The sequence below is a fragment of the Drosophila willistoni genome (genome assembly GCF_018902025.1).
Source record: "Drosophila willistoni isolate 14030-0811.24 chromosome XL unlocalized genomic scaffold, UCI_dwil_1.1 Seg141, whole genome shotgun sequence".
Taxonomy (NCBI): Eukaryota; Metazoa; Arthropoda; class Insecta; order Diptera; family Drosophilidae; genus Drosophila; species Drosophila willistoni.
In genome coordinates this window covers 1,673,579-1,687,692 of record NW_025814052.1, presented here as the reverse complement: position 1 = coordinate 1,687,692, position 14,114 = coordinate 1,673,579, and the positions used below count along the sequence as shown (strand labels likewise).

At 35.8% G+C, this 14,114-nt stretch overlaps 3 protein-coding genes across 3 annotated transcripts; 2 read left to right on the top strand and 1 right to left on the bottom strand.

Annotated features, from left to right (window-relative positions):
• Positions 1 to 264: 264 nt before the first annotated feature.
• On the top strand, positions 265 to 4,231 carry LOC6648367 (heparan-alpha-glucosaminide N-acetyltransferase). The gene is made up of 6 exons (XM_002071077.4): positions 265 to 731; positions 812 to 963; positions 2,501 to 2,622; positions 2,735 to 2,909; positions 2,973 to 3,634; positions 3,721 to 4,231. Exons 1-6 carry the CDS (start codon positions 588 to 590, stop codon positions 4,200 to 4,202), a joined length of 1,737 nt encoding a protein of 578 aa, XP_002071113.2. The 5' UTR covers positions 265 to 587; the 3' UTR covers positions 4,203 to 4,231.
• Positions 4,232 to 5,603: 1,372 nt separating this feature from the next.
• Positions 5,604 to 7,983, bottom strand: LOC6648366 (serine-rich adhesin for platelets). Its single transcript, XM_023179185.2, has 3 exons — positions 7,682 to 7,983; positions 6,487 to 7,605; positions 5,604 to 6,413 (listed from the first exon to the last, which is right to left on the bottom strand). The coding sequence occupies exons 1-3, from the start codon at positions 7,907 to 7,909 to the stop codon at positions 5,718 to 5,720; spliced, it is 2,043 nt and encodes a 680-aa protein (XP_023034953.1). The 5' UTR covers positions 7,910 to 7,983; the 3' UTR covers positions 5,604 to 5,717.
• Positions 7,984 to 11,935: 3,952 nt separating this feature from the next.
• LOC6648365 (DALR anticodon-binding domain-containing protein 3) lies at positions 11,936 to 14,056 on the top strand. The gene is made up of 3 exons (XM_002071075.4): positions 11,936 to 12,968; positions 13,053 to 13,371; positions 13,444 to 14,056. The coding sequence occupies exons 1-3, from the start codon at positions 12,229 to 12,231 to the stop codon at positions 13,729 to 13,731; spliced, it is 1,347 nt and encodes a 448-aa protein (XP_002071111.1). The 5' UTR covers positions 11,936 to 12,228; the 3' UTR covers positions 13,732 to 14,056.
• Positions 14,057 to 14,114: the final 58 nt, after the last annotated feature.

Genomic DNA, 14,114 nt, shown 5'->3' with positions numbered 1-14,114 from the left:
TGTTTTTGCTCATGTAAATGTCTTTGTTTTTTTTTTTTTTTTCGTTTTTATTAAAAGCTGAATTCAAATTAACACATTGACTCAAAATGAATTAAGCCATCAGAAAAAAAGTATAGTTTGCCTTAAACACCTGCATTTACCACCCTCCATAATTTAATTTATGGTTTTTTCTCCTTTTGAAATTCCCGCTAAAAAAAAATGACCTTTTTGTGTATGGCGTTGCCACTTTGGGTTTGGTGTTGCCGAAGCCTCCTCTCTGTTGTTTTTGTTACTGCCTCCTCCACTAAGAGGCACTTGGCGATTTTTTGTTTTTATTGCGCACTCGAAATTGTTTGTGTTAATTTATACATTTTATACATATACATATACGTGAGCCACCACAATCGTTTGCTATGGCAAGATTTTTGCTTAGTTAGTGACCAGCAACGAGCGGCACAATAAGTCCGTTTTCGTTTGTGTGCGTGTGTTTGTGTGTGTTTGGATTACATATTACATTGTAACTGTAATATATATATTTTTTTTTATTGTTTTGTATTGACCCACTATTGACTGATCGTATCGTATCGAATTGGTATTACATCAAAAATATGTCCATATTTGTGGAATATACAGAGCCGCAATGGCGAAATCTAAATATGCGCCAACTTGCTGAGGATCAAGCATATTTATATGTAAAATCTTTATTACCAGAAGAGAGTTATCTCTATACATTAAGCGATGATTGCTATACAGTTGAGTATATATATATATATATATATATACCTAGTTTCAATCAATCGACAACTCTCGATTTCTTATGTGATTTTTGCAGTGCCCCTATAGCAAAGTGAAAGCTCTGTCCCCTGCCGCCGATGGCGTTGGCCATGATCAGGTGGAGGCTGAGATATTAACATTGCCCACTGAGACAGGTTTAAATTTTAAAATATACGAACACAATCATGGTGCATATGCCAATGATTCTATGTAAGTATTAGAATCGTCATAAATATCAAATATATGTATGTACATATATGAATGATCAAATGATCATCATCTCCATAGACTTATCGCTTTAGTTTGTTTGAAGAGGCCTTGTTATCGGACTTCTATATACCCCAGGGGATTAGAATTTTATGATACCAAAAAAAATACCTGTTTTCCATATCAACAAATTAAAGATTAAGTGGCCTCTTATAGGTATTAATAGGGTTTACTTAACTTAAATGAAACATTACCTTAACTATCAATCATATTGGTTCGTTAACATTCTTTCCTAAATTCCTTACATATAAAATAAGGTTTATTAGAGAAAAGTTCAAAACCATATATCTTGTTGAATTAATTTGCATATTTTATAAAATGAATTTGGATTAAATGTATAATTTAATTATATTCCTTTTAATTTCATGGATTCTTTCACTATGAACGATACGAAAACATTCGGTTAAATTTTACTTTGTCTACTCCGATATGAAACAGCATAAACTTTGCAGATTTGGACCCAGTTTCCCAGTTTCAATCTACATAAATGTCAAATATACATTTGAGGCATCAATTTTGTGACCTTAAATTCTGATTTCATGCGATTTTTATATAATGTTAGTGAAATCTTTTGATTTGTTAATTTATAACGTTCAGTCATAGAGATGACTGTGTTTCTGTTTTCATTCTAAAGTATAACTACATTTAATTTACGAAAGAAAGTGAATCAAATTTCCCGCCGAATGAGATATTGTTCATCAAAATCGGATAAAAACTAGATAGACTGTATATTAACGAATAATAATTGTATAAAAAATAAATGCAAACAAATGCAATACTCGTTCCAATTTAAGTCCTTTAGTTTTAAACAGTTTCTGGAAGGCTTCAGTTTCGAAGCAATTTTGGCTGCATTTAGCCAGTATCAAGAATCTTTTGCGAGACAGTGTGATTGAAGGAAAGTCTTACTAGGGTGTCCCAAGATATATATATAATATATTTTAATAACTCTTCTTTTAATCGGCTTAAATTATTTAAAGACAATTAAAGACCCCCCAAGAACTTGCTATTTAATCTTCTTTTATCTCAGCTTTCTGCAGGAGTTTTTGGGCTTAAGCTAAATATTAGACAATGTTAAACAATAAGTTTTAGATTGGTTTTATTAAGTCTGGCGTAAATCTGAATGTTTCTTACAAAAACTTACTCCATAGAGGAATTGGCTTTCATGTTTCATCTAGTCAAAAATTCGTCCTTGGAGAATTACAGGACTTTTACCTTCTCCTAGCCCCCGTGTTTTGTTTAATATTCCAAGGGAAATGTGATTTTAGTTCGTCTAATTAAAGATAATATAGATATTTATATATTTGACTATGTAATCTATGTTAGTTGTCTCTTCCTCCCTTTTTCTCTCTCTGTGTGTCTGTTATTGCTGACGTCAAAATATCTGTTAAATTCATTAGTTTTGGTGGGGAAATCACAATTAAATTTGATTTATGATGATCCAACTATATATAGTATGTATCTATATTTATATGTTTATTAGATCCTCTCTATGTTCATTGCGTCGCACGGATTTACAGGAGTTTGGTGTATATAATTTGACTTTATGGAGTAATGGAACTTGCAATTTCATAGTGGATAAACCAGGAGTTCCAATCTATTATGGTGAGTGTGTGTGTGTGTGTGTGTGTGTGTGTGTGTGTGTGTGTGTGTGTGTGTGTGTGTGTGTGGAGGAGGAGGAGACAAAAACTAATTGATAATTCTTATATATGTATAGCATTCCTGGCCGTATTTGTATTGCTTGCCGGCTTTCTAATTGCCTTAAAGTTACTCAGTTGGTTATGGAAATTGTATCGCTATGATGAGGCAGCTGCAGCGGCGGATAGCATTGGCGATGCTGCAGCCAAGGCAACACAAAGAAAACGTTTACGCAGTCTGGACACATTCCGGGGGTAAGATATTAACATCAGTTTGTCCTTCTAATTAAATGTCATTCTCTTTTTTTTTTTTTACAGTTTGGCAATTGTTTTAATGATCTTTGTGAATAGCGGCGGCGGGGGCTATGATTCTATTGATCATGTTGCCTGGAACGGTTTACATTTGGCCGATTTGGTGTTCCCATGTTTCCTCTGGATTATGGGCGTTTGTATACCACTGTCGATTAAATCCCAATTGGGTCGTGGCACGAGTAAAATACAAATCTGTGGACGCATTATATGGCGTTCGTTTAAACTCTTTGCCATTGGCGTTTGCCTGAATTCGATCAATGGACCCAAATTGGAGCAATTGCGTGTGATGGGCGTATTGCAACGTTTCGGTGTGGCATTTCTTGTAGTCGGTCTCTTGCATACCGTGTGCAGCCGACGGGATCATATTAGTCCGCAACAGGCTTGGCAACGTTCCATCTATGATATTTGTATATTTAGTGGAGAATTTGCAGTGCTCTTGGCCCTAATTGCCACATATTTGGGTCTAACCTATGGCCTAAAAGTGCCGGGCTGTCCACGCGGCTATTTGGGTCCCGGTGGCAAATCGAATAATGCCGCCAATCCGCATTGTATTGGCGGAGCGGCTGGCTATATTGATCAACAGGTTTTGGGTAATGCCCACATTTATCAATATCCCACAGCCAAATATGTATACGATGCCACAGCCTTTGATCCGGAGGGATTATTTGGTAACTATATACATACATACATACATATATGAAATGAGAGAAGTAAGAAAAGATGAATGATGACTGATGAATTTTCCTTTACACAGGATGCCTATTGAGTGTGGTCCATGTGCTTTTGGGTGCCTTCGCTGGGGTCACTCTACTCGTTCATCCCACCTGGCAATCGCGTATGAAACGCTGGACTATATTGGCTCTACTATTGGGTCTAATGGGCGGTGCCCTATGCGGATTTTCCAAAGAGAATGGCCTGATACCGGTCAACAAGAATCTATGGTCATTATCGTTTGTCTTTGTGACGGTAACGGTGGCATTGCTGTTGCTTGACTTTCTCTACTACATTATCGATGTGCGGCAATGGTGGTCCGGTTATCCATTCACCGAATGCGGCATGAATGCGATCATCATGTATGTGGGTCATTCGATAATGCATAAAATGTTGCCCTGGCATTGGCGTATCGGTACAATGAATACACATTTTATGCTACTACTCGAATCGGTATGGAATACCTTAATGTGGGTGGCCATAGCCCTATATCTTGATGCCAAACAATTTTATTATAGTCTATAAACAAAACCAAATAAAAACAAATTTTCCATTTTTTAATTATATGTATATGTATTTTGTGATTTTTTTGTATGAGTTTTATTCAAAAGTGAAAACATTGCTCTTGTTTGTTTTGTTTTGTTTTTCTTTCTTTCTTATAAAATAATATATATATATATTGATTGATATTTAAAGAATGTTTTTGGATTCAAGGCGACCACACTGTACTAAGGCTAGGCGTAGTGTTTTTGAATCTGATTTATTTTTTATTGCTTTTGTTCTTACTACAACACAAAAGAGGAGATTGGAGATGGTGAGGATGAGGAGGAGATGGTCGAGGGGGGCGGGGGCTTGAACTAGATACTACAAGGGCACTACTAAATATCATACTATAGATATATTTATGTATATATATATATCCAACAACTATTGGCAGCGTATCATACTTATATAAAAAATAACCATTTCAACAACAATTTGTTTTTGTGTATTAATAAACATTGCATGAATATACAATATACATATATATATGTATATATATAATACCAATAAGATATATATATATATATATATATATATATGGTCATTTATTGAACCAAAATTGAATATATACTTTGAGAATAGCCTCAATTTGGTTAAAAACTTTTGAAAAATGTGACAAATTCTTTGAATAATAAAAATATTTTCTCTACCGATCGTTTGGAGAGTTTTTCTTGTTTTTTGTTTTCTTACATTATGATTTAGATGTAAATGTTTCATTAACAAATGGTTCAACAAATATGATACGCACTGTACTAAAGGGTTTCTAAATCTCTATATATGTATGTTTTGTTGTTGTATATCTATATAAAAATTGTTTGTTGTTGTTTTTTTTTCTCCATTTTTATGGGATGAGCGAGAGACAATATAAAATTATATATATATATATATATATATTTAAAATAAGGAAAGTTTTTAAACTAAATCAAATCGACATAAAATTAAAAAAATAATAATAATAATAAGAGGGGGAGGAATCAGTCTCAATTTCGTTGCACAACTTTAGGTTTTTGTTTTTTTTTTTTTAATGAATTAGGCAAGGTGAAATATGAGAACCAAAACTAAAAAAAAAAAAAAAATTAAGAAAAGTAAAATAATTCAAAGTTTTAATCATAGAGTTTAAAAAAATTAAAGAATGCTTAAAAAAATTGTTGTTTTATATACAAAAATGTATGTATATACAATTTTTTTTTTGTGTTTTTGTTAAATTAAGGATTGAAAGTTATATTGAGCTGTTTGTTGTTTTTTTTTTTTTTTGAGCTGGCTGACCATGTTAAAAAAAAAAAAATACAAATTATATATACTTAACATATACATATATATATATTATTGTATGCTTAAGTATATTGCTTTTAAAATTAATATTCTATATACAAAAATGCTTCTTTTTTTTTTTGTTTTGTTTCTGCTGGCAACTTAGAACAAACAAAAATCCAGAGAATTTTAGTTAAGAGATAATTGGAGAGATAATAATTAGAGAGACGAGAGTGTAAGTTCAATTTAAACAATTTTGGCATCTGCTGCTGCTGCTCCTGCTGCAACTGCCGCTGATGATGATGATGATGTTGCCTGATGATGATTCACAAATTTGGCCGATTTGAGCAATATAAATTTGGGATTGGCCATCAATGTGGTTGTGGTGGCTGTGGCGGTGGTGGTGGTGCTGCTTGGTTGATTGGATTGACCTATTGACTTCTTTGCTGGCGTTATTGTCACCATACTGGGTGCTATGGCATTCATGGCAGCCGTTTGATTGCTAGCCGCCAATGAGGAAGCCGGCAATATGGTGGTCACACCATTCTCATGCTGAATTGTTGCATTACTGCTGCTGACCACATTATTGAATATTGCACGCATTTTATTTGTATTTGTATTTGTATTTGTATTATTATTGCTGTTTCCTCCTCCTCCTACTCCTGCCTGAGATCCTCCACCAAGTACATTAATTTTCAAAGTCGTTCCCTCCACTATGGCGGCGGTGGCGGGGACTGTTACTTGCTGTTGTCGTTGTTGCACAAATCTTGCCGTAAACTCATTACCAGCTAAAACCAAATTCTGCGCCTGACCTGTTATGGGCAAACCACTGGCCAATACCAAACGTTGCATGCCACCCGATGACGATGATGATGATGATGATGATGATGCTGATGTGGTGGATGAGGATGATGACAAAACCCGTGACTTGAGTTCATCTTGCTGAAATGAGCAAAAATAATAAACACAATCAATTAGTATGATTGAAAAACCCTTTTCCCATGGGAAAACTCACCGTTGGTGGACTAACTGATTTGCGACGTTCTAGAACATGCTCATCGAAACCAGAATCGGAGGAGTTATCATTAAATTTGGTGGCCACCGATGAGGATGTTGAGCAATTTGATGATGATGATAGAGATGATGGCGAGGCAGCACCTATGGCGGTGGTGGTAGTGGCCGATCCACCCTCACCAACACCTCCTCCTCCACCTCCAACTGTGGAATGTCCTGATATTGGCAATGGTCTGACCTCAGTCTTATTCAATGGAATTGGACTTATTCTATGTATATCACCCTGTGGAAATGATTCCGATTGTCGTTTGAAGAATAAATGATGCTTCTTTAAAACTTTAACTGGTTTTTCCTGATGGGTCTGGGTCTGGGACTGCTGCTGCTGCTCTCCATTTTGTTCCTGCAGCTGCTGCTGATGGCTTGAGATTTGATTACTGGCATTATTATCCAATTGAGTTGATTGAGATGCTGCTGCTGCTTTACGCAAATGTTTCTCACATGGCGTATACAAATCGGGATCAATGATATAACAACTATTGCCCAAGGCAAGACTTTGAAAAATGATGCCACAACAAATTTCCAAACGTATCAAATCGCCATCCTCAAAAAATGGAACATTATCGATGGCACGTCGATGCTTTTTCGGTGGTAATAATTGTCGGCGTCGTTTGCTTCCGCCTAATTTGGCCAATGCAGCAGCGGCTGCTGTGCGTTTTCTTGTCTGATATGGTCCTCCAACAACTGATGTTGCTCCTGATTGTTGTTGTTGCTGTTCTTCATCTTCATAGCTTTCATTAGAGTCACTTGCCGCTTGAAGTTCAGAATTGGGTGAAATGCAACCATTGGGACTTGAGGGATTTATGGAAGATAAGCCGGCGGCGGCAGCTACTCCTCCGTTTCCTGCTTTTGTTCCAGCAGCTGCTGCTGCTGCTGCTGCTGCTGTTGTTGTTGTTGTTGATGTTGTTGTAATCTTGCCTTTGCGATTTTTCTTAAAGATTTTGGCAAATTTCTCGGGTATAAATGATGAACTGCTGCCTGCATCTCCACCACCAGATTCATTTTCACGTTTCTTTTGCTTGGCCAGTGATTTCATCCCGGGACCAGCTCGGGCATCAACCACCTGTTACAAAAACAAAAAACAAACCATATCATAAAATTAAGATCAAATGTAATTCTCTCGCATAATTTAAACTTACATGACCCCAATGGCGTTTGCTATCCGGTGGCAGACGCTTGAAACGCTTCACCAGGAGGACACAGGCATTACATATCTCGCCATTACGTGGCTCATGCAAATTGAAGCATTGCATTGATTCTTTTTCATATTTTCTCGAGGCAGTAAAACGCGAGCTACTCGATTTGGCACGGCAAATGCAACAGCCATCGGCTGAGCGATAAACGCGAGGTTTGTGGAAATTAAACATGATGAATTAATATTGTTAATTGTTCTCGTTTTTTTATATCGTTGAATTTAAATGTTTTCAAATGGTTTCTGTTCTTTTTTTCTTTGTTTTTGAGATAAATTTTTGTTTGATTTGTTTAGTTTTATTCACTGTGATTTTTTCTTCTATTGTATAATTTGTTTTTATTTGTGCTGCTTAGCCATTTTGTTGTTGTTTATAATAATCATTTGTATTAACAACAACATCCATTGCGTGTGGCTTAAAAATGGCATTTGTTGGCTCTGAAACGAAAACAAAAGACATTAAAAAAAGTTTTTTTTTAAATTCAAAACGTTTAACGTTGTAGTGTTGAATAATGCGCAAAACAGTTTTTTCTCTATTTCTTCCAAAAGTAACAAAGTAAAAGTAAATTTAGTTTTAAATTCAATAAAAAGTGCACACAACATTTATATTTATATAGATTTCATATTAATTTTTAAAAACAAAAATAGTTTCATTTCAACAGGCAGACGCACATATGTTTGGGCCAGTGTTGGTTACCGTTCGCAACATGGCGGACGTGAGAAAATAAACAAAAAATTTTATCAGCGTTCTCTCTCTTCTCTCTAGTCTATGAACGAAAACTAAAGCACAAATGACAATTGAATGAAAGAGCTTATTTAATGCTTATCAATGGTTTTATGCTAAAATGAAAATTATGTTAAGTTTATATATTTGGAAATAGTATTGGTAAACGTTTTGTTATGGCGGACGTGATAAAATAAATGTTCATTCCTTTTTTCCTTTATTTCTTCTTTAACAAAAATGAAGCAAAAAGCTGGATATATTTGTCATTGCCTTTGTATACATATATATATATACATAAATATGTTTTATTCTTATCAATGTTCTTCATTTGACAAAAACAAGTTTCCAAAAAAAAAAAAAAACCACAACACCGCAAAGGAAGAAAAGTACGAAACAGAGAATGACAACGACGCACAAAACTCACATACACACACACAGAGACGCACGTATACGCACACAATTAACGAAAACGCGCGCTCATTGCACTCGCAACAAGAGAAGCCAGCGACGTCAAGCAGCAGCTACTGCTGTATTGCTTCCAGGTGCGACGACGACGTTATGATGTTGCTCTTGTTGTATATGTGTATATATATATATATTCATATAAATGTATATAAATTGTAAACGTTTTAACACAAAATTTTTTTTGTGAAAGAAGGTGAAAATCGGGCTATGTAAACTAGTTTAGCGTTTAATTACATTCAACAACCCCGAAAAATTTCCACATTTAGATGCCGACAATCTATTTTTGCAATTTAATTTACTTTTTGCTCCTTTTCTGTATTGTTTGTTTGTTAAAATTTACTAATAATTGTTTGCTTCTTTGTTTACCTGCTGTGCCGGCAACTTATTCTGCTTTCTTAATTAAGTTATATCTCTGATATCAACAGTATTGAGAATATTTTAAATCAACTTAAATTCACACATTACAATTTTTCAATGCGAAACGATAATAAACGCGTCTGCACGCAAGTGACACTCAAAAAAAACAAATTTAAAGTAGCGGTGGAAGAAACAACAAGGGCACTATCGATACATCGATAATTTTGCAAGTTTTCGATAAATACTATTTGTGCCTGAATTACAGTTTCCAAATTATTTAGCAAACAAAGCTGTAGTTATTAACAATAGCTATTAAATTATAAAAATGTTTAAACTTTTAGACTTTTGGAACCCTATTTAATTTACACAACAAAAGAACGATGTTTTAAATCTCGAAAACATCGATAACAAATGTTTATCCACCTTTAACTAAGTGCAAAGACAAACTGACCGAAAGAGATAGAGAGAGAGAGAGAGAGAGAGAGAGAAATAAAAAAAGCGAGAACAACAACAAATCTTTTGGCGGGCTCGCGGAATGGAACAGAATGAAACTCTAAAAGGAAGAGAGAAATATGCAAACCTTAGAACAAAACAAACAAGATAATACAAAATAAACCCGGACACAGAAATAAGAGTATGAAATTGGAAACTGTTACTGCCAACCAGTGAAAGAATAAAGATGATCCTTAACTGACCTGTCGTCCTAATCCGTTTTACCTGAAGCAGATCAACCTTCTTTAATCAGGCAATAAACTGGACCTCTTCAAAATCCTCACAAAATTGCCTGATAGTTATTTAAACAAAAGAAGTTCTGTTTGAATTCTCGGCTCATTTTAAATTGTGAATTATGTCATTGGACATTAATTTTATGTTAACTTTTGTGAAAGGAGAAGATCTGGGGCAAGCAGAGAGTGAGCGAGACTGAGAGACTAGGAGGGAGATAGAGAGAGAGCGCAGAAAGGAGGAGATCAAGTCATAATTGAATCTAGGTCATTGAAAGATGCCAGCCAATTCACCAAAAAAAAAAAAAGAAAAGTGAAACCCAGTAGAAGAAAAGTCAACAACTGTACTTGTGGGAAAACCAGCAAGAATAAGGAAATTTTTGCGTAGGCGGCGCAACAGCGAATTTAGAGTTGCGTTTTCTGTTTCTTGATCTGACTGTTTTGTCTCCCCCCCTCTCTCTCTCTCTCTCTCTCTCTATGAACACGCATACTTAACATTTTAATCGATGTTGACCTTGTTTTTACACATTGTTATAGCTGACGACGCACCACAACTTTCCTACTTCCACTTTTAATCGCCGAACCGAAAGTGAAAGACAGAGACAAGAGTCTTATAGGAATGAATTCTCATAAGAATATTGGAATGTGAAATGACCGGCCGCCAACACCATAATACGCCGGTCTGATGGTATACATACATACATACATATGTACATATGTATGTACATACATATGTTCAAAAGGCAGCAAAAAAAGAAAGTAAAATCTGTTGATTTTTGTTCCAAGTCTCGACTTGAATAACTGTTATTGCCTTTTCGGAAGTAGGTTGCCTCTCACACCTGTGTGCGTGCGTGCGACCGTGTGTGTGTGAGTGTGTACCCATTTTGCTTCAGATGAGAGGAAGAGCGAGCGTGAGTGAGAAAGCACAACCGCCTGTTAAGTAATAGATTACATTCGTGTGCAAGCGAGCGAGCAATAGTATTGCTTGTTGCCTGTTTATATTTTTTTGCAGAGAAAGCGCGCGAAAGAAGCTAAAAAGAAGAATTGGGAAGTAAACAACAAAATAACCTGGCAAAACCTTCTTATTACCAGAAAAAAAAAACACAAATCATTTAAGTTCATTTTGATCAGATGTTCGCTGTGCCAATTGAAGCGAGGTTAGGCTAACATTGAAAGAGTTCAACAACAGATAGACAGCGCAGCTGAGCGGCATTTTGAGTTTTATGCAAAACGAAGGTCAACAACAACAATCCAATAGCAATTATTGATATCATAGCAAACAACAACAATTAGTAGCTGCCTTACTTAATTTAGTAGTATATTGTTTAGTCTGTTTTTTTACACTGATTTTAACATCTTGCAGGGTGATAAACAAAAATAATTGTTTCTGTGCAGGTAAATAAATATTTCCTAAAATTCCAAAGATGCCATTTAATTTGTAATCAAAAATTTGTTGAAACAAAAAAGAATTGCGAACTCATATCATCGCCGTTTGGCGGAATGGTGGCTTGGAACAGAAAGTGGAGGCGATGCAACAAGAGAAAAAAGCAAAAGGTTAGAACAAAACAAACGAGAATAGACAACAAAAAGCAAATTGGGGGCTGAAAATTAGAGATGAGTGAAAAATTGCATGAAAGCTGTTATTTCTCTACACGAATACGCAAAATGCCCATTTTCATGGACAAATTGTAAATATATGAAATAAAAACAATAGAAATATATATATATTTTTTTTACATATTAAACTTTATTTCATTTAAAATAGTTACTAAGTAGTTAGCAAATTGAAAATGCAAAAAACTTAACAGCTCGATAACACGGCATTAACAGTGTGGCTAACTTTGGAACTAGAATTGGAACTGATGGAGTTGTGAGCCCCATCTGGTTTTCAATTATAAATTTAGAATATACAGTTACCTTTGACTTTTCTGTTTGCTTATATTTTTTTCTTCATCATTATAAACAAACTGGAAAACCTCAGTCGTATTCCATCTCGTGTACAAGCATTTCCTACTTTTTCAAGAAACAAAAAATAAAAAAATCGAATTTATTTAGTTAATTTTGAAATTTAATCGATAGCACTTGCAACAACATATCGATTGCATTTTGTTCGCTAAAACTATCGTGGTTTGTTTCGGTTAATTTGTCTTCAAAAACTGTTTCGTTGGCTTTCGTTCGTTTATATATTTTTATATTAGTTTAATATTACGTTGGAATTGACGGGCCAAGATGTTACCCAATCCCAAAGGACAGTTGACAAAGCAGCTACTTGATTTCTTTACCCAACCATTGGACCATGAGGAGAATGAAGCTAAAATCGTTCAACCTTTCCAACGTTGCGGCGATTTGGTGCACTTTCAACATGATAGCCTTTCCGTGTGCGATGTTAGCATAATGGGCCACAGAATTAATTGGGAGCACTTTTGCCTCAAGAATCAATTGAAGATGCGCTGGGAGAAGAAGGGCAACAACGAGGCCCAAGCAAAGGTGCTCTTTCATGAGGAATTGGTACAGAAACTGCTAGAGGAGTCGAACGAAACTTGGCTATTCCCATTGGAAAGTGCATTGCCCATGCCTAAGGAACGCTATGCTTTGCGTTTCCAGCGTATACCCATTATACGTTATGTGCTCGGTGCCATAATGGAACAGGGCGCCGATTATGGTAAGCACAAGGATGCGACTGTAGCTCGTCCACTCTCCATCACTCTGGAGGCGGCTGATTGTAATGACCAGGAACTGCGTTATTTTCGCCAATATCGATTGTATCACATTTTGCTACGTTTGATTGCGTATTCCGATTGGAATGTAGTCCCGGCTGCCAAGAAGGCCGATAATAAGATTATGAATATGCGCATACAATTACAGAGACCCAAAAAACAAAAGGACAATACTGTGACAATCGTTTGTGGACCCGTTCTAGAGCCGGGTAAAAAGACAGCCACCAATTTAAAGAGTGGCAGTTATATGGCGTAAGTAATTGCATCCTTTCTCTCGCGTTCTTTCTCTCTCTCTCTCTTTGTCTCTATCTATACATCTCTTTCTATTCCATATAGACTCCGTTCTAATGATATGATATTGATGGCCATGCATCGCAATGGAGTACGTGACATTGGAAATAATAAAAGAGATGCCATGCTAATGGAAAGTCTGGGCTCTGCCGCTGTTGTGGTTGATCTCTTTGAGGTGCGTCATGCCTCGGCAGCGACTGTGGTACGCAACAGCAGCGGTTGCTCCAAGGGAGCAGCATTTATTTTATATAATTCGGCACGTCTGGAAACCCTTTTGCGCTCATTTAATGCCCAAGTGAAGGCCGGTGTCTATCAGCCATTGCCACCACTAAATGAAATTGATTTCTCACTCTTGGAAGACGATGTAAGGAGAGCTATAAATACAAATAGATTCCAATATATTCAAATAATATTTATTTTCCTTCCCCCTTTTTAGCTTGATTGGCAGCTCATCTATGGCTATTTGTTGGCCTTTCCACATGTGGCCGAATCAACATTGGTTCAATTGCAAAGGGGACTATGCGGTGTTCATACTCTAGTGCATTTCATTGCCGACATGGCCAGGCAATTTAGTCGCTATTATCGCAATAAGCAAGTCCTTTTGCAGGGTCGCGATCAACTGACACCCGTTCTCCATGCCCGTGTCTATCTAATCAAGGCTGTACGTGAAGTTCTTAATGCGTCTCTGGCCATCATGGGGATTAAGCCCGTCACTTATATGTAAAATCCAAATCAAAATCAAATATTTTTATGAATTGTTGTTTTTTGTTTAAATGTATATGTGTTAAATACATATATACATTATTATTAGTTTATATATGACTAAAATCGTAAGACTTGTGCTTAATGCATAGACTGCTAAAGCTATTTACCACTAAGTTCTGATTTATATACTTATAATATGTAAACATGTTACTCTGCGGGCTCTGCCTTAGAGGTATGATGTCCGTTGTCCACCTTCTACTTACTACTACTATAAAGAGGCTATATATAATTTATAGTTTCTCAATAAAATTCTCAGGGGAAATACAGACATTTAATGAAACAAAGTCTAAATGGATTTAATGGACATTTATCTAAATTGTTAAGTTGAACTTTCTAACTAAC

Bases quoted from the DNA above. Each gene is read 5' to 3' on its own strand.
- LOC6648366 (XM_023179185.2), bottom strand. From the start codon at position 7,909: ATGTTTAATTTCCACAAACCTCGCGTTTATCGCTCAGCCGATGGCTGT. The intron at 7,606-7,681 runs GTAAGTTTAAAT...TTTTTGTAACAG, and splicing joins GCAAACGCCATTGGGGTCAT to GTGGTTGATGCCCGAGCTGG. The intron at 6,414-6,486 runs GTGAGTTTTCCC...TGCTCATTTCAG, and splicing joins AATCAGTTAGTCCACCAACG to CAAGATGAACTCAAGTCACG.
- LOC6648365 (XM_002071075.4), top strand. From the start codon at position 12,229: ATGTTACCCAATCCCAAAGGACAGTTGACAAAGCAGCTACTTGATTTC. The intron at 12,969-13,052 runs GTAAGTAATTGC...TATTCCATATAG, and splicing joins AAGAGTGGCAGTTATATGGC to ACTCCGTTCTAATGATATGA. The intron at 13,372-13,443 runs GTAAGGAGAGCT...CCCCCTTTTTAG, and splicing joins TCTCACTCTTGGAAGACGAT to CTTGATTGGCAGCTCATCTA.
- LOC6648367 (XM_002071077.4), top strand. From the start codon at position 588: ATGTCCATATTTGTGGAATATACAGAGCCGCAATGGCGAAATCTAAAT. The intron at 2,623-2,734 runs GTGAGTGTGTGT...ATATATGTATAG, and splicing joins AGGAGTTCCAATCTATTATG to CATTCCTGGCCGTATTTGTA. The intron at 2,910-2,972 runs GTAAGATATTAA...TTTTTTTTACAG, and splicing joins AGTCTGGACACATTCCGGGG to TTTGGCAATTGTTTTAATGA.